Consider the following 19922-nt stretch of genomic DNA (forward strand, 5'->3'; position numbering starts at 1 on the left):
GTTCTTCCCATCAGGACAAAAGACACTTACCTCTGGACTGAATGTGTAGGTATTGTTTGTCATTGGTACTTGACATGATCTATATTGAAATGTTTCAGGAAGTCATCAACACAAAGCATTTTAATAGTTTTTGGTGGAGGTGTGGTTGATAATTAGCTGAAATCCCCAGTTTACAACAAATGCTGGAGTGCTTTATCAAGACTAACAGGTTTGCTCAATGTGGTGCTTCTCCAAATATGTATCTGTGAGATAATGAATAAACACAGTCATTACCATTTATTTAATCAAATGACTAGCTTGAGGAACATGAAGAAAAAAATTCCATCTACATTTAAAGTGAAAAGAAATGCATACTAGATGTTTTGGTGTTTTTTTTGTTTTTTGTTTTTTGTGTTTGTTTGTTTTTTTTTTTACAAAATTTCTGCTTACATATAAGTAAATGTGTTGAACCTGATAAACTGAATGGATCCAATGTCTACCAGAATAAATACCAGTGACGTGCACAGCATATTTCACAGTACAAATACATTTACTGTACAAAACAAATACGTTATTAAACAGATTACTTCGTTTCAAAATAGAATGCTCATCAACAAATAGGTTACATGTAATAAATGTAAATGGAATTTGATCAAAGCTAGACCAGATTTTGCTGATAAAAGTAACATATGACTGAGAGTGATATTTATAAGACTCCCTTTTGTCATTCATGGTTCAGTAGAGACTCATGGGAATAAGAGCAGTAAGAGTCCTGAAATGGCTTTCAGTTTTAAAGATTTCACTGCCAACCAACCTGGTCTGACTCTAAAACGTACAAAAAGACCCTCCAAACAATATCATACAATACACATCCATCATACGGTCCAGTCTCTTTACAAGCTTCATTCTCTAAAAAGTAAGACGTTAGATTAATAGCTAGAGAAAATGGTACAATAATTCTCTTGCCTCGAATAAAGATATACAAGTATCTTATAAAATCATGACCAACATTTGTAGAGAATATTGTGCCAGCAAACGAAGCCAACTGATTACTGGGAGCTATCTCATCCTGGGTTAGGATTAGAGCTCCTGTGTGAACATGCATGAGGTTACTTTTGCGCTGCAAAATGCCAGTCTATGTCTATGGTAGTTCTTCAGACAGCAATGTGCTGTTTTGTTTAATCAGGCCGTTGGCTTGCATGTCAGAACGTGCCATGGTCTGATTATCAGACCTCTTCCCGATCAGTTCGTGGCACTGTATCTGTCCACTGACCTTTTGCTTGTAGCTGTCCTTAAGTGTTCCGATTCATCAGTTACGTGCGCATTTTTAACCTTTGACCCTGATGCAGGTTTCAACAGGTGTGCTTCACCCTGACACAGTGACCTCTGGCCTCTCCACCAGCCGCAGGGCCTCGTGCATGCCCACGGCCGAGAGCCGGCGGTTGATGTTGCGGTAGCGGCAGCTCAGGAGGTTGCGATAGGTGGTGCGCAGGTCGCGGTTGAAGAAGGCGTAGATGAAGGGGTTGATGAGCGAGTTGGCGTAGCCGAACCACAGCAGCGTGCGCTCTACCCACAGCGGCACGCAGCTGCACTCTGTACCACAGACAAAGGGCCGAGCCGTGGACAGCAGGAAGAACGGCAGCCAGCAGACGCTGAAGGCTCCCACCACCACGCCCAGCGTAGCTGCTGCCTTCTGCTCCCGCTTGAACACGGAGATGCCCTTGCGGTCGGACCCGCTGCCGGCCACGCCCCCCACCCGCAGGAGGCGGGGCAGCTGCGTGCACTCCTCCACCTCCCGGTGCAGCTTCATTGCCATCGCGACGCAGTCCAATCCCCCTGCTGCCGCTGACTCATCCTTGGCACTGGTGCTGGCGCCCTCATCTTCGCCAGCATGTTCTGTGGTGCCTGGCCGCGGGAACGCCGTGATGGTGTGCTTGGCTGCGCTTAGCTTGGCTGCACGGTAGATCCGGTGGTACATGATCAACATGACGGTCATGGGGATGTAGAAGGCTACGGCTGTGGAGTAGATGGTGTAGCCAAAGTCCTGGCTGATCAGGCACACCTTCCCGTCATTGACATTCTGGGCCCAGCCAAACAGGGGTGGCAGGGTGATGGATGCAGACAACAGCCACACAGACAGCACCATTTTGGCCATGCACCAACCGTTTTGCCGCACTGGGTATGTTAAGGGCCGGGTGATGCCCAGATACCTGAAATAAAAGATGGTTATGAATAATGGTTATGAGTCATTCATGTCTAGTTCCTTTTTGCCTTCAGCTATAATTATGGTGATCAGATCAAGGCCTTTAGCGCCATATTATTTAGAGGTGAAAGCAGGTGATGGACTTGCAGTGTCATCTAACTGAAAAATATCTGTACAGACTTCGAAAGTTCGCACATAACAATGGAGAAAATTAAATAAAGCACTGTCCCGTCAGGATCAATTTTCAGTTAATCTTTTAAACAGAAGTATATCTCACCTGTCAATGCTAATAACGCAAAGCGTCATGATTGACGCTGTACAGCACATCACATCCATGGCTATGAAAACGTTACAGAAGAACTGGCCGAAGATCCACCGGCCACCGATGAGATCCGTTATGCTGACAAACGGCATAACTGCAAGCGCCACGGACAGATCAGCCAGCGCGAGGGACACGATAAGATAGTTCGAGGGTTGTCGTAGCTTTTTCACGAAGCAAACAGAGATGACCACGAGCAGGTTCCCGCAAATAGTGATGAGCGTGAGCATGGTAAGCACTCCACCTATCAATACTTTCTCCATCTCACCGTAGCTCAGGATATGTTCGGTACATCGCGTCCGGTTAGCCAGCTCCATCAAAAGGCTCGGAGAATTCGAGGGCAACATTTCCCAAGGTCCGGATCCCGCCGCTTCGACCACCGCTGCCTCTCCAACGTCGTGCGCAAGGCTTAGGAGCTGCGGAACCAGCTGATCGGAGATCCTCATGCCGTTAGATGATGCCACACGCACTGCGCCGGACTCCCTTGCGTGTTCCTCGACTATAAGGGACCTCATACTGCCTCCGTAGCAGAGTGAGCCTCCAGTTCCGTTGGTGTCGCCAACCACCATGCCGTGCGCCTTTTATCCATGAACTTCACCAAGCGTCTGGTGGCACAAAATCACAGCTGCGCGCTCTGAATGTGCGCATCCGATTAGCGACCCGCCGTGAGCTCATTCACACGCAGCTGATTTCTCTATATTTAGAGCAAGTCTCTCATTACGCGTGGAGTTTAACGCTGTCGTTCAAGAAAAGCCGAGACGTTCAGCACCGCGCGTTCGGAAGCCTTTTTGCTGCGGGCAATAACGAAAGCTCTGGTCACAATAAAGAGAGTGCTGCCATAGAAGTGAGTGAAAGCGAACGGGATATCACATTTCAATTACATTTACACCCTCGCCATACTCACCGAGGGACAAACAGTGATGAATTATCCCAATGGCCACACCATTCATATAACGTTAGGTATTACTTCGACACCATCCGACTGTGACCTTTGACTCACAGACAACAGGGACGTTTGTCTCTGTGCCGCTGACGTCCAATGTCAAAGTTTCCCGGATTTATTTACTAATTTTCTTAATACTGGGTTCTTCAGACGGCGTTCCTGGTTAAATCTTAAGGTGCAATTAAAGAACATTTAAATTTATAGCATTTAGCTAACGTCTTTATCCAAAGAAACTTATGCTCTTGGCAGAAAGGGTTAAGGACCTTGCTCAGGGTCCCCCAACAGAGGCAGCTAGGTAGTGGTGGGGCCTGAACTGGCAACCTTCTAACTACAAGTCTAGTACCTTATCCATTGAGCAGTGCAACAAACTGCCCAAGAAGTAAAACACCTTTCATATTACCATTGTTGCGTTCAAACAGGAATAGATCCTCAACAAAACATTTAAGAACCATTTAAAGGACGTGCGCAATGTTTTTTTTTTTCTCCTAGGGAAAAACAACAGTGGCTTATAACAAAGCTACGCAATGTTTCTCTTCGTTATCAAAAACAGACCGGGAGTCTAAAAAAATCGAATAATTTGGGTTATTTATTCAGTTGCACGCGGGATGGAGAAGCGCGCGGACTTGACACTCACATGAGTAACACCTAACAGAGTTACACGAGCGCCGCTGCGTGGTCGAGTGTACTCTTCGCGTCCGAGGGTTTAGTGTTAAGGGGTAATTGTTTTCTGTAATAATAATAATAATAATTAGATTTATTTATATATCACTTTTTGAAACAAGGGTTACAGAGTGCTTTAAATCATGGTCCATAAAGCCACAAAATATTGAAATGTATGATGGGAGTCTTGCTGCTAAATGAAAATTAGGTTTCTTCCTTAGAATATGTCACTGGCTGCTTATGTATGTGTTTCAGTATGTGTTAAGGTTTCTCTCCGTGTGTCCTCACACAGTTTGTAAACACACCAGCTTACAAATAGAACAAGCGTTATAATGAAAATGTAAACAACATCCTAAGAGGAAAATCTGGGGGTATTTTGCTAAATTGTACATGAGTTTGTCTTATATAAACAAACTCTTTTGTGTAAGTTGTGCAGTGAGCAAGATAGCCAGAGAGGCAAATATCCTGTACTTCATTACAGTATATGGGATGTTAGAGGTTTTTTTTTTTTTTTTAATCAACATTGTGTTCTGCCTTTGTGTAAGTAAAGACACTTGGTGTATAACTAGGATTACTGTTAGGGGTTAGGGTCTAACACTAGTGTTAAGGGTTAGGGTTTAAAACTAGGGTTAGGGGTTAGGGTCTAACACTAGGGTTAGGGGTTAGGGTCTAACACTAGAGTTAGGGGTTAAGGTCTAACACTAGAGTTAGGGGTTAGGGTCTAACAGTAGGGTTAAGGGTTAGGGTCTAACATTAGACCCTTGACTCTTCACTCTTGGATCTACCACCCAGAAGAGGACATATTCTTCTAATGAGTCTTCAATGATCTCAAGTTTTCTTACTTGTGCCTTTTTATGGACACTTCAGAATATGTGAACCAGGTGGTGTGAGCATTCTTTTATTTGGGCTTTCAAAAGTTTTTTAACTGAATGTATAAACTTGATCACTAAGCGTGCTCAAGTTCATGCAGAGTGCTATAGGTTGCTATGGACACTAAGAGGTAGAAGCTGATGACTCATTTATGGAGGACGAAATGTCATGTGAACTGGTTTACTGATTGCCCTCTCCATCCTGACCCAGCTGTTTACTGTGGTTTGTATCTGTTTGTATCAACACCTAAAAAAACGCCCTCCTACAACATGGGAATATTTAAATGCTGTTAATTGCAACTTAATCACATGCTTATTTTCACATGTGACGTACTTTTCCATTAAAGGGAATAACTCTCACATGCAACTTACTGTTCCATCACATGTAATAACTGGGCAGATCATTGTTAAATACACACGTTATGTTTATACTTTTCTTTTGTGGTTTCTTTTGTAGACTTTTGTGGAGATGTGTTCTTTGTACAAAATCCTTCATTACCCAGTGAACTCTTCTCTAAAGGCTGTCTCCTCTTCTCCTCCGCTGATGAATCCTGTCCGTGTCGCCTGAAGAACCTGGTGCTAGGACCTGGAGGAGGTGCTTCTTCCCTACAACAGCCCTAAAACCTGAACCACAATTCGAGTCTGAACGTTTGAGCGGCCTGTGACACGATTAGCGATCGCTGAGCACTGCTTTACTAAAATCTCAATCAGTTTTGTCGAGCTGTGAGTGAGACAGAGGATCTCTGTGTCAGAGAATGTTGAAGGAGACTGTGTAATTTCAACATAAAATAAATGAAAATACATCATTTGGACGTCAGTTACACCTGTCCGAAATAAAACCACATTGGCATGCTCGTTAAAACACAATTAACCGTGAAAAATGATTAACACATGCTAATGTAACGTTACGTAAAAAGCAAACTAAAAACGCCCTCTGCATTAAACAACGCAACATTTAGGGCACGTGTTAATGGACGGTTATTTTTCTTTTTTGCTAGTCTGGGGGTCTTCGCTCCCAATTTATATATTTGTAGTGACGCCACTGGGGAAGAGAGAATTTTCTTTTCTGTTCAGTTCAAATGCAGCCGTAGGTTTTTACCGGCATTGTAAGACATTAAAGACATGCCTTATGTTGAATATGTTGAATAAAGGCAGCGCCTCATTCTTAGTAAAAGGTGAGCAATTACAGGCCACGAAATGCCCAGAAGATAAGATATGACAATATTTTATTGATCCCGAAGGAAATTGCAGTGTCACAGTACTGTACAAATTACACGAGAAGAAATAATATTTATAGATAGATAGATAGATAGATAGATAGATAGATAGATAGATAGATAGATAGATAGATAGATAGATAGATAGATAGATAGATAGATAGATAGATAGATAGATAGATAGATAATTTATTACATAGGTTTCTCCTCCTAAAGCACTTGCCAAACGAGTGGCGTGATCTTGTGTCACGCATCGTGATGACGCATGCTAAAACCCGTCGTCTCTCGTGCTACAGCCCATACGGCGATGGTCACAAGACAGTCCTTCAAAAGACGCAAAAGAAGAACGCGAATCCGAGCGGCATTGCGTTTTCTTCCGCGACTTTTCACTTCTCAGGGCAGTCTGATCATCGCGCGGCGCACGCTCCGTTCGAGCGGCGAGCCAGCCCAGCACGAGGAGCCATTGTCGGTGACGTAATAAGCCGGGTGTTCGACTCGCGGGGCAGATCGCGGCGGGGGGAATGACCGCCAGTGACCTCGGTCACGGCGTGCTGGCGACCGATTCGCTCACCTTCGATGCATAAACAAGCCGTGATTTCAAACCACGTTCGGAACGTGCGTTTCTCTAACTAGTCCGGTCACAGGAAAGCGTCCTCGCTAGCCAGCCAGCGCGAGGCTTGACTGTGGTCTCGCCCGAGCGACTTGCATTCCGCTCGTGCTTTCGCTCGTGCATTGAAATTATGGATAAGGCCAAATCGATCACTGACCAGAAGGGATCTGTTCCTTGTTACCCCGATGGCTTGCGCAAGACATTCTGGTCACAGCTGAGCAATGGAGATTCACGCGGCAGCGGTCATGACAGCTACCGCCATATGCACTGTGACCCCCAGACGAACGGACCCCCTGCGAAACGATGTCGGCTGCGGAGACGTGTGGACTCCGGGAAGAAAAACAGACCGCGTAAGTGCACACCGACAGGCACAGGGTCACTGGACGCGTAGCGCTCATCAAGAGCTGCAGCATGTCTGTGTGCATTATAACATGTATGTCATAACATGTCTGTTTATTATAACAGCCATCATAACACGTATGTCATAACATGTCTGTTTATTATAACATCTGTTTATCATAACAGGTCTGTTTATTATAGCATGTCTATGTGCATTATAACATGGCTGTCATAACTTGTCTGTTTATCATAACATGTCTGTTTACTATAACATGTCTGTTTGTCATAACGTCTGTTTATGATAACATGTCCTTTTATCATAACGTATATGTTTATTATAACATGTCAGTTTATCATAACATGCCCTTTTATCATAACATATATGTTTATCATAACATGTCTGTTTATCATAACATATGTTTATTATAACGTCTGTTTATCATAACATGTATATTTATCATAACATATGTTTATTATAACATGTCTGTTTATCATAACATGTCTATGTTTACTGCTGTGCACGGATAGGCGATTCCTCCAAAGACTGCTGTAATGTAAAGCATGATAAAGCATGAATAAGATTTACCTGTATTGCCTGTATGCGAATCCTACATGAGCCCAAAGCCTAGTCGCTACCAATAGGCACTGTGCTCTTTTTTCCTGTTACATGGTCGGTCATAAAGGTTACCGAGTATACTCAGATTACGGTTTATCAGATAACTATGGCTGCAGTGTGACAATTCATGAAGTCTTTAGATATTTCTTCTTCAAGGGAAGCATGTAATTCTTTTTTTTAAATGACGGAAAATGTCGCCCAGGAGTTGCCTGTCACTTTCGGCGAAAGTTGTTTGGCCTGTAAACTCGGTGGTGAGGAAAGCGTCTTTTGTTATTATGAAAGCGTTGAAATTGCTGCCTGCGTTCTCTGATTGGCCAGCGCGGAGTCAGGAGGTGGTATTGAAATCGCTCCTGATGGAAAGGCCCTGCTTAGCCTACCAATCACAGCTCGATTTGGTTTGAGCAAGGCTGTTAAAGGGACCGATTGTACCGCCTCCCGAATATGCAGAAAATTGCCTTTTGCCGACGTTGCAAAGTTGCAATGTGATACCATTTCTACACTGTATTTGGTCGTATTTAGTGAGTTCATATTAAGACTTTGAACTTCTTGGAATACTGGATCTGCTTGCACCTGAGCGGTAACGTGGTCTGGCCTAATGAAACTAAAAAGCGTTAAGAAACCAGGTAAGACAGAAGTTACCTCCATCTGTACTTCCTCTTGAAAGGCTCAGTTATATGGTAAAGTAAGATATGTGGTTATGACAGTACTACAGGCAGGTTTGTCCACCCGACTCACCCCCTCCACACACACACACACACACACACACACACACACACACACACACACAGTTCCACTATACGCAGATTGTGTCATATGTTGCAGGTGCCAATGACAAATGCAGTATAACCAAATATTGTCAAGTATAACTTCTGCAGCAGTAACCTAATGTGACCTACTTTCTTTGCAATTTCTGGGTAAAGCCAGCTCACCCACATTCCACTACCTCATAACTTTACTGGCTGTGTGTATGTGCCTGCATTGAGATTCACTATTGTTTTCTTATTGTTGTGCAATTCCAAGAATTGGATCTTTGGTCGCTAAGTGAGGAAGAGTGGAATTGACAATTCCCCCCCCCCCCCCCCCCCCCATTTTCATATTAAAGCAAAAAAGCTTTCTTCATAATCAAATGTTGACTCTGATGGTGTCCCCTTTGAGCTAATAACTTCAGTTGATCGTCTCGATAGCTTCTTTTTATCAGTCTTTGCCAGATATACATAGTTATAGATTAACTGGGTGAAAGATGCAGTTACAGGTGCATAGACCGACAAATTACTAGCAAAACTAGAATTGGGTTGGAAAATCTTCAGTTAGTGTCAATGTAAAAGTTTGAGTATTACAGGTCTTTATTCTGAGAGGGTTAAAGCAGTATATATATGGGCTCCTGATGCTGGCCTTGGACATTTAGTCATATCTTAACTTAATTTGGACATAATGGCTTTTACTTGTCACAGGGCATTTGGATCCTGCATATTAATGTTGAAAGTCCTTTTGCTCTGCATTTGTTTCTTGGGGAGTTATATTTTATATATAATTTAAATGTAATGACAATGGTAAAGTGTACATGTTCTTTAGGTTACAAGAGTATACCTACTGGACACTTACGTGTATGGCTGGTTAATAACATCACTGGGCGATATATATATATATATTTTTTTGTTTTTTGTTTATATTCTTTGTTCCCAGGGGGGGGCTTACTCAGTTTTGACAGTACTAAGTAAAGCTGTTTTGGAAAGCAATTTAGTTACCTGTACATTGATATCTTAGACAATAAACAGACAAACATCAACAGTAAAATATAGCATAAAATAGCGTCTACCTTAAAAATAGAGTCATGACAGGGATTGATATTAAAATCAGTTTAAATCCATTTAAATATGTGATCTGTCAGTATCTTTCTGTATCCTCTCTCTCTCTCTCTCTCTCTCCCGCTCTCTCTCTCTCACTCCCTCTCTCTCTCTCTCTCCCGCTCTCTCTCTCTCTCTCTCCTGCTCTCTCTCTCTCACTCCCTCTCTCTCTCTCTCCCGCTCTCTCTCTCACTCCCTCTCTCTCTCTCTCTCTCTCTCTCTCTCTCTCTCTCTCTCTCTCTCTCTCTCTCTCTCTCTCTCTCACTCTCTGTCTTTCATTCTTTTGTTACCCAGTTCCTCTCTACCCTCTTGGACTTTGTTCCTTGCATGGAGAAACACACTTGCTAGTCCCCCCTCTCTCCTTCTCTCTCTTTCTCACTCCCTCTATCTCTCTCCCTCTCTCTCTCCCGCTCTCTCTCTCTTTCTCTCTCTCTCACTCCCTCTCTCTCTCCCACTCTTTCCCTCTCTCCCTGTCTCTCTCTCTCACTCCCGCTATCTCTCACTCTCCCTCTCTCTCACTCCCTCTCTCCTTCTCTCTCTCTCTCTCTCTCTCTCCCTCCCATTTTCTCCCCCTGCACCCTCTCTCTCTCTCTCTCTCTCTCTCTCTCTCTCTCTCTCTCTCTCTCTCTCTCTCTCTCTCTCTCTGGTGAAGAGTGGGGGAAGGTAGCAGACCTTTCACCCATATGCATGGTACACTGTTTCCTGGTCAGCATGTCAGACCACTTTAGTTCCCTTGGTCAGGTCAGTGTTGTCAGGCCACTTCAGGCTTTACATTAAAGGCACTTCATCAGCACTTTATGAGCCTCAGACAATTTCTTATTTATTTATTTCCACAAAGAGTTCTTAGCTTTGTACAGTGACTGAAATTCACCCTTCATACAAGTGAAGCTTCCTTTGGCACAGTGAACATCTTGCTATTTTGGATTATGACCAATTAGATCATGGTCTTTAATTTTAGGTATGTTTATACTAATGCACTTTAAATATGATTCAATTGTTTTCTCTGCTGTTTTGTTTGTTTTTATCATTTTGATGGCTAGCATCACTGCAACATATTGGTCTGTTTATTTTACAACAAATTGGATATAATGCAGGATCCAGTGAGCTCAACGTTTGGTGCACAGCATATTAATTAACCCTTAGTAGCTCTGCTTCTGTTGGCTATTTTCTCTGTAATCTGGCTGGCTGCTTTTCAAGCCTGTGTTGTGGTGTCCAAAATAAAGCCCAGTTACTTGGACAGTGAATGATCTCTATCATTACAGAAGAGCTGACTCCTGTATAAGGGAGAGAGGAAGCTAGCTGTTTGAGTGAGACACCGAAACGGACAGTTTGAGGTTGGGCTGAAGCATGACAGCTGTCTAGCTGACAGTCACGGGGGCGCTCATACTGTAAACATTTTACTTTGCTTTGGCTCTTCATTCAACAAAGGAATATGTTTAGTTTAAATGATTGACTAGGCTACTTACTGGTTTGGGGCATTTTGCCACTTTGATGCAACTTGTCTTGCTAATATTGCGCAAATCATGGTTACTGTTTGTTTGGGAAACCAATGTTGCCGTTGATTGAAACATTATTGTGTCAAGTTACTCCAGGTCAGGACCACTAGGATTCGCAGGAAGGTAGACTTTGATTTCGCTGTCAGGTTTCGGCAAAACGATATTCCCCAGTTTATGTAATGTGTAATACTTTTAGTCACTGCGTGCTTAAGGCGGCACTGCCTGACCTCGGGATTTCCAGTTAAAATCTGAAACGTAACTTTCTATCTTACAGCTGCTTGTTCTGGTTTAGTGCTGCTTAAACCTTTTCTGGCCAGGTGAAGAACCAGGGAGACCGTTGTTAAATACTAACCATTTGCTAAAGTTTGGATAACTGGGGTGACACGGAATTATTTTTATTTAACGACTCACTTTTCGTATGTCTAATACATCTGTCGATATTCTTTTAATTGATACCTGCCCTCGTGTGCGCGTGTGTGTAACCTGTCGGCGTCTCTCCCCTGCTGGGAGTCCAGCCATTTTCAGCTCTGGTGTTTCTATGGTAACTGGTTAACTACCAGTTAGCTGGAGCAGCGATGTGTCCTCGGATTACCCCCGCCTCTAACAGTAATCGGTTATTTCGATGAATGTTATTGATTTATATATATATATATATATATATATATATATATATGACCAAAGAACCTATAGTCATATTGTTAATTCCAGTAACCGATAGATCAAATCAGATTGATCCAGAGCCCTTCCACAAGTTGTTTTGAATTTGGTAGGGAGTGAAAGTGCTATCAGTTGTTGTTGGTTTAGTGAAAATAGAATTGTATCAGTATGGCTGACTTGTCAATCCTAAAGAGTTTCGCACTGCTACCCCAATTGTGTTATTATTTAAACAAAAACAATAGATATTTGTTTGTTTTCATTTTTACCCCAATAACCATTGTAGCACCCCACAAAGGCTGAATTGCACCAAAATTCTGTTAGTTATGTAGTTCTTTTATGTTATTACCACATGCCAAATGAGGTCGCAGTCAGATTAGAACTACCACAGTTCAATGTGGAGGAGCTCCGCTCACACTGAAAAGCGCTGTTTTTAAATAATGTCAAATTGTGCACAGAACTGTGGGGTTTAGAAAACACTTCAAGAGGCAAAGCTGTCTCTGTCATAGAGTGGCATTATCTGATCACAAATCTTGTGGATATGTTTGAAATAACATGACAGACCAGTATAAATGTTTTTGAAAATATGAGTGGCGCCCCCCAGTGGCCAGGTCCTATGAAAATTGAAGATATCTTAGTGAGTGTGAACATACCTGTCGAGTTTCATGTGGGCAGGCCCGTTGAGAATTTGACAAATGTTTGCTGAAAGCTGATTGGCCGATGGCATGCAGATATGATCCAAAATCACCACACTTACAGAGCCTGTGCCAGATATGCATATATGAACTGAACCGAGATTCACATTAACCATTTGTCAGTGAGTGGTGCGGTTTCTTGGATGTTATAGTGCCACCTAGTGTGGCAGGTGCACTAAAGTTTGGCCTCTGCCCAGACCTGTTTGGGGAGACCCACTATGTAATTTGGTGTCATTCCAAGAAAGCGTTTGTGAGTTGTAGCTGTAGATGTACACTCCTTTTTCTTTTGATGGTTATTGAAGTTCAGGCTTTTTTGAATACCTGGAGGCCTGATATGTGTAGGAATCGTGAAAACCTTGAACTAGTTTGCATTCAAAAATATATGCAATTTTGTATAATATGCAAATTATTTTAAAATCTGAGTGGGCGGATCTTAAGGCTTTTTTTCTAGACTGATAGATTATTAAATTATTAATCAGTGGAAAAAAGAATCATTGGTAATCCTGGACTGGGATGCGTTTCAGCATGATATAGTACCACCTACAGTTCAGCCAGGCTGGCGTCAGGCACCTGAGTAGCGACTGAGGCTACTACCTATTGACCACGTTTGATCACATGTCTTTAGGACTATTGGTCTGGTTTGGGTGAGGAATAGGAAGAAGAAAACCTCTAACAAATACAAGAGGACTCCAGCACCCATGGTGCTTGTACCCCTAATAATAATAATAATAATAATAATAATAATAATAGTAATAGTAATAATAATATTATTATTACTATTATTATTATTATTATGTTGCTACTGAGTCTCTCTCTCTCTCTCTCTCTCTCTCTCTCTCTCTCTATCTATTTCTCATTTGTCTGTACACACACACACACACACACACATACACACACACACACACATACACACATAGGTGGGTAGTTATGCGCTACATTTACTCCGTTACATTTACTTAAGTAACCTTTTGAACAAATTGTATATTTGGGTTGTTTTAAAAGAGGGAACGTTACATTTTAAAGTCATTTTTATGTTTCACCAACAACTGTCCAGGGTGAGAGGGTTAGTGAAATCCCTAAAGATGACCAGAGTGCGTGTAAGACAACAGGACAGACACATTTTCCGGTGTGGGACTAAGATGACATTTCTGAAAAGTAGCTCGCCATCTGTCATTTCCTCTAAGGCTCACATATCTGTGTGTGAACTCTGTGTGCTCTCTGCATATTCTGACTAATGACTCGCTAGGTAGCTGTAAAGTATAAGCACACAAATAAAGGCAGCAGCTGAACTGAATTATAACAATTCATGACCTATATTGAAGCAAATGTTGAAGATTAGAAAGATTCTATTATAAAATTAAGCTTTGTTTTATATTTTATATCTTATTATAATTTATATTATTATAATTTATATTCTTATAATTATTATATATTTCAATATATTATTATAATTTTATATATTATTTCAACGTAAGATAAGATATCTGTCTAGCCAGTCGGTCTGGTCGACTAATTATAATGTAAATATAACGACATATGAAATGTTTAGTAATTGACCTTGGACAAGAACACGGGATATTCCCAGAAACTGTACTAATCATGAACTGATCACTAAATCCAATCTGATGCTTGTGATTTATGTTATATGCACAATATTTAGCCGATATGTAAAACCTCGCGAAGCTTAAAAATAACATATGAACTAAGTAGGACGAGGAACCAGAAACAGTTTTTTGCAAGCTGAATCCAAATATGTTTTCCCAATTTCGATAACAACCATAGTCTTTTTCCATTATATTTACATCTGCAAGTATGGCATTTAGCAGATGTGAGCTAGCAAAGTGGTTACCGCCGTCAATCCGAAAAGGCTCGGTCGCGCTATCTGAGGGCTTACGTGTGCGTTTACATGGCATATTACGGTAGCCAGTTTGAAACCTTGTAGGGGGGGAAGTTTCTTGTATTTTAGTATATTTTTAGTACAGCTTAGACATATCTGACTGCGGTCTAATGCACCAAAAGAAAATATGTGTTATGTATAAAAGACTTAAATATGTTCGGAATTAAAACCTTCCCAGTTAAAATCTATTTCTTTTCAGTTATATCCACTATACTGGTAAACATCACTTTCTTAGCTACTCATGATCAGATTTCCATATGTTTTTACTGTGGGAAGGTAGAGAAAATATAATATAGTATAATTATATATTCTATAAATTATAGTATAGTATAGCAATATTGTGGAAATGGCTAATCAGTTCACTGTATACTTTAAAATTCCATAAAGAAAAACACAAATCAAATTGTTATCAGTTCACTCTTATATTCTTGGAGAATACTTTACAACATATTCACAAAATAAAATTAAGTGAAAATGTTCAGTTCACTCTCTCTCTCTCTCTCTCTCTCTCTCTCTCTCTCTCTCTCTCTCTCTCTCTCTCTCTCTCTCTCTCTATATATATATATATATATATATATATATATATATGAATCTCTATAAAATAAATTATAAAAATCTCAATTCTTGAAACTACTGTGTTTTAAGTGATTTTACTGTGGGAATTTGGAGTAAAAGAATGGCAAAATTATATTAAATGCCTTTTGGTTCACTATATATTGGTACTTGAAGCTGTATAAAATACACAAATCAAATGTTAATCACTCCACTATGTTCTTGAAATACACTTCCTCATGTACCCATGCTATAACTTTCAATCATTTTTACTGTAGTAATGGGGTGGCAAATTCCTGTTAAATGGTTCGGTTCACTGTATATCATTCTTGAGTTTCTGTAAAATAAATCTAATTGTTATCACTTCACTAAATTCTTGAAAAAAACTTTCTCATGATATGATTTCTCATTCCCATTATATGACTTTCAAGCATTGTTACTGTAGGAATTCTGAGTAATCATATGGCAAACTCTTGTTAAATGTCTATTCGGTTTTGTATATACAACATTTGAATCTCTATAAAAGAAATCAGATTATCAAATCATTACAAATTATTCTTGAACAACACTTTCCCATGTATCCATGATATTATTTTCAAGTATTTTGAAGTATGGGGATGGCAAACTCCTATGTCTGTTCAATTTTATATATGAAACTTTAGAAAATCTATAAAATAAATTCAATTGTTATCAGATGACACCACTATAGTCTTGAAATGCACTTTCTCTTGTACCTATGGTATGATTTCAAGTGTTTTTACTGTAGGAATTTAGAGTAATGTGATGGCTTTCACTAACACTCGGTGTATAGGTTTCAGTCATTTTTACTATTGAAATCTGGTGTAATGTGATCGAAAAATCCCACAAAGTGTCCGTTTCATTCAGCTACTAGAACAAACAATAGATGAATGAGGTTGGACAACATGGATCTAATGGACTGCTAGTAAAACAGCATGCAGAATGAAACAGGCTATATAAAGGACACTGCTGATTGGGAGAAGACCTTCCACACTCACAGACAAGCAGCTAGTTAACCAGCATTCAAATATTGTGAAACATCGCCTCCTATCACAACTGGAGATGGATTCAATAAAGGATAAATATCACAGCGTAGACAAAACACCTGCTACATCTGAGAAAGAATGTAAAGTGGACATGCAGAATTTGATCAGGTCTGTGCTTTCTACTGTCAGCCATTACTGTAGACTCACCCAACTTGGTGGCAAGGTACCATCAGAAACCATGATTGCCGAGATATGTATGCAGCAATAAGCACAACAACCTGTATAACTGAAACCAACAAACTGGTATATGCCACTGTAGCATTCATGATAGAGACCCTAGGCTGTAAAATACAAGACACAATCCACTCCCACTATCCCCTTGGAAATAGATGTGTGTACACAAAAGAAGCAGCAGCCAAAAGAGGAAATTCCACCTTCACCAGTGAACCAACCAAAGTGCATCGTAACCCTGACTGGGATCCATCCAGAGCTGAAACATAACAGTGCAGGAAGAGTATATGGGAGAATGAAGCATCACCTAACACCGGGGCTCAGTGGATAAAACATCTCAAAACAGAACACTACAATGTCCAAGAAAAGGAACCAGTCAGTATTTCAACAGCTGATATCCAAGAGTGGGTCAGAAACATGAAGAACATGGCAATTCCCGGCCCTGAACCACATCTACAGGCTCAAGAAAATGATAGCTTCGCATGGCTGAAAAGCAGTACAACAAATGACTCACTAGAAGCTAAATGGCCCAGATCACCATAAAGTGTGATGTTTATTGAGGAGCTGCAGTGACATCACTGCTGTTCTGCATAGGCCTGAATCCTTTCAACCAATCAACAATAAGTGTGGGTACACTACTGTCAGGGGTATAACTACTGCCAGCGACCTCCTGTACATGGATGACATCAAGTGGTATGCCAAGACGGAAAGAGACATGGACTTGGTGATGCACGTAACCAGGATCTACAGCAAGAACATCCGAATGTCATTTGGTCTGGAAAAGTACGGTTGGCTGATAGTACAAATAGAAAAAGTGATCAAGACAGGCGACCTAAACTTCCACAAGGCCACGTAACACACATGGAGGACTAACACCTACAAATGCCTGCAGATTCACCAATCACATGGGAATCATGAGGCAGAAACAAGAAGGGCAGCAGCATCCCAGCACCTCCACAGGGTGAAGCATGTCCGTGAGTCAGCGGAAAGGGAACAGTAAGGCCGTAAACCCGTATGCCAGTAAGACAGTCCTTCTAATGGATAGACAAGGCAGGACTGAAGGACAGCACATTCACTAATCATGGCAGCACAAGATCAAGCACTAAGTCAAATGAAGCAGGGATGTATCACACCAGAGAACACCCAAGATGGAGACAGACAACACACACACACGCGCACACACGCACACACACACACACACACACGCACGCACAGGCACGCACACACACGCACGCACGCACACGCACACACACACGCGCACGCACACACACACACACACTTACTCTGCTTAACCTGCCTCTGTCTATACGTAGGAGTGATGTTGCTGGCTCTGCAGGTCCACTTTTCTGGTATCAGTTTACAACACAGCAGGATTCTTTCTGCAGAAGTGATTTCATGCTCTCAAGTTTGCACCACTGTGTTTTTGCAATTTCAGTTTCATAAGATGTTTTTGAACACCACAGGCTGTTTGTGGATCTTGTGTAACTCCTGAGTGTTGGAAGATTGCTCTTTGTCTCTCTCTCTCTCTCTCTCTCTCTATCTCTCTGTGTCTCTCTCTGTGTCTCTCTCTCTATCTCTCTCTCTCTCTCTCTGTGTGTGTCTCTCTCCTCTTTTTGTCACTCAGTTCAGTTCAGTGCATTGGTGCTTTTTTGGCTTGACAATTATTCACGTTTGTCTTGCCAAAGAAATTATTAAATTAATATGCTAAATAAAAAATGAACATGTTAAACAAAAGGTAGATTAGACATCAATAATTCAACTGCTACCAGTAATACTAATACCAACAATAATATAATTACAACAGCAATACTCCTATTACCATTATAACTTCACTGTTAAGTCTATAACAGATGATGATGATGATGATGATGATGATAATATAAAGCTCTGTATCTATGGTACCTGACATGGACACTCACTGTCGGTGAGACTACGGCAGGAGTGAACGTACACTGCTGCCAATTATAATATAACTACAACAATACTCCTATTACCAATAATAATAATAATAATAATAATAACAACGTACAGTGCTGCCAGTGTGCTGAACCCTTTAAGTTGACCAAGAACATACGGCAGCTTCTCCTCATCAGGAAGACTTTTAAACTCGTGGAATATGTGGCTAATTTTGCTAAAGAATTTAGTTCTAATCTGTCCAAATGCTGTACATTCAGTTAGAAAGTGCAGCTCTGTCTTGCACTGCTGGCACAGTCTCTGCTCTTTAGGTCTCTATGGCCAGGCGGTGATAACTGACTCTCTCTCTCTCTCTCTCTCTCTCTCTCTCTCTCTCTCTCTCTCTCTTTTTGTGTCTCTCAGCCTTTCCCTGGTTCGGCATGGACATCGGCGGCACGCTGGTGAAGCTGGTGTACTTCGAGCCGAAGGACATCACGGCGGAGGAGGAGCAGGAGGAGGTGGAGAGCCTGAAGAGCATCCGCCGCTACCTGACGTCCAACGTGGCGTACGGCAAGACGGGCGTGCGCGACGTGCACCTGGAGCTGCGGGAATTGAGCATGTGCGGCCGCACGGGCACCCTGCACTTCATTCGGTTCCCCACAGCTGCGATGCACCGCTTCATCCAGATGGGTCGCGACAAGAACTTCTCCAGCCTGCACACCACACTCTGTGCCACTGGTGGGGGGGCGTACAAGTTTGAGAGCGATTTCAGAACGGTGAGGCAAAAAGGAGGGTGTGGGGGCAGAGAGCTTCTGGGTGGTGCAGAGGGCATTGGGCTCTATGGCTACATTCACTGTTCCCACCCCCCACCCCTTTGTGTGTAGACGGCTGATCTGGAGCTGGTGAAGCTGGATGAACTAGACTGTCTGATCCACGGGCTGCTCTATGTCGACTCTGTGGGCTTTAATGGCCACCCGGAATGCTACTACTTTGAGAACCCATCTGACACGCAGGCCTGCGTGAAACAGCCCTGCAGCCTGGCCCATCCTTTCCCCATGCTGCTGGTCAATATCGGATCAGGGGTCAGCGTCTTGGCCGTCTACTCCAAGGACAACTACAAACGGGTCACAGGAACCAGGTGAGCGTTACTTGCTGCAAACACTGCAGGCAGCAAGTGTTACGGATCGTGATCGAGGTTCGAAGGTCACAGGCTGTGAGCAAGGCTTAAGGGTCGGGGGTCGTGAGCAAGGGTCAAGGGTCATGAGTGAGGGTCGATGGTCATGGGTTATGTGCTAGTTTTGGGCCTAGGGCTGGTTTAATAGCTGAATTGGTTGAGAGCTGTCAGACCTGAGTGTAGCCCTGGATACAATGACTCAGGTTTAATGTAAAGATGTCTCCATCGTGGAAATAATGTAATTCATCCGATTTGTCAGAAACGTCTGAAATGAGTCGGCACATGTTTCAAACACGAGTTAAACACAAGGTGTCCATGTGAAGAGCAGCAGGAGACCTGCACCACAGCATGAGCTCATAGAACATATTAGGTTTAGGAATAGGCTTAGGGATAAGAATCTTCAGTTAGGATTAGGGTTAGGGTCAGGGTTAATATCCTTGGTGTGCTTTACTGAAAATTACTGACTTTGTTTGTGAAATAATAGGGTGTGATTGTTACATCAGGCCAGTCAATTTTTTTTTTGTGTGAATTTCCCATATTGGGTGCAGGAAATAGAAACAAGTACTTTCAGTCTCACACTCTGTGAATTCACTCAGTAAATCAGTATTGTGTGTCACAGGACTCCTGCGTTTCTGTGGATACTCCATCATCCCAGTCATTGCAGTATTTCAATAAATGTGTTAGCTGTTTTGGTCTATGCATAAATAGTTCAGTGATTTTACAGAAA

The 19922-nt window shown here is 42.0% G+C and overlaps 2 protein-coding genes across 3 annotated transcripts in view; one reads left to right on the top strand and one right to left on the bottom strand.

Annotated features, from left to right (window-relative positions):
- Positions 1 to 365: 365 nt before the first annotated feature.
- LOC113590407 (5-hydroxytryptamine receptor 7) lies at positions 366 to 3115 on the bottom strand. The gene is made up of 2 exons (XM_027030536.2): positions 2460 to 3115; positions 366 to 2189 (listed from the first exon to the last, which is right to left on the bottom strand). The coding sequence occupies exons 1-2, from the start codon at positions 3068 to 3070 to the stop codon at positions 1346 to 1348; spliced, it is 1455 nt and encodes a 484-aa protein (XP_026886337.2). The 5' UTR covers positions 3071 to 3115; the 3' UTR covers positions 366 to 1345.
- A 3139-nt stretch (positions 3116 to 6254) lies between these two features.
- Positions 6255 to 19922, top strand: part of pank1a (pantothenate kinase 1a) — a 19883-nt gene continuing 6215 nt past the window's right edge. Inside the window, exons 1-3 of one of the 2 annotated variants that reach the window (XM_027030537.2) lie at positions 6255 to 7150; positions 18445 to 18797; positions 18906 to 19159. In XM_027030537.2, coding sequence (XP_026886338.2) covers positions 6931 to 7150; positions 18445 to 18797; positions 18906 to 19159 — 827 coding nt within the window. In that variant the 5' untranslated portion in view covers positions 6255 to 6930. Of the gene's footprint in view, positions 7151 to 8170; positions 8379 to 18444; positions 18798 to 18905; positions 19160 to 19922 lie in introns of those variants that run through there. The other variant, XM_035532933.1, reaches the window with a different exon arrangement.

The sequence above is a fragment of the Electrophorus electricus genome, chromosome 13 (genome assembly GCF_013358815.1).
Source record: "Electrophorus electricus isolate fEleEle1 chromosome 13, fEleEle1.pri, whole genome shotgun sequence".
NCBI lineage: Eukaryota > Metazoa > Chordata > Actinopteri > Gymnotiformes > Gymnotidae > Electrophorus > Electrophorus electricus.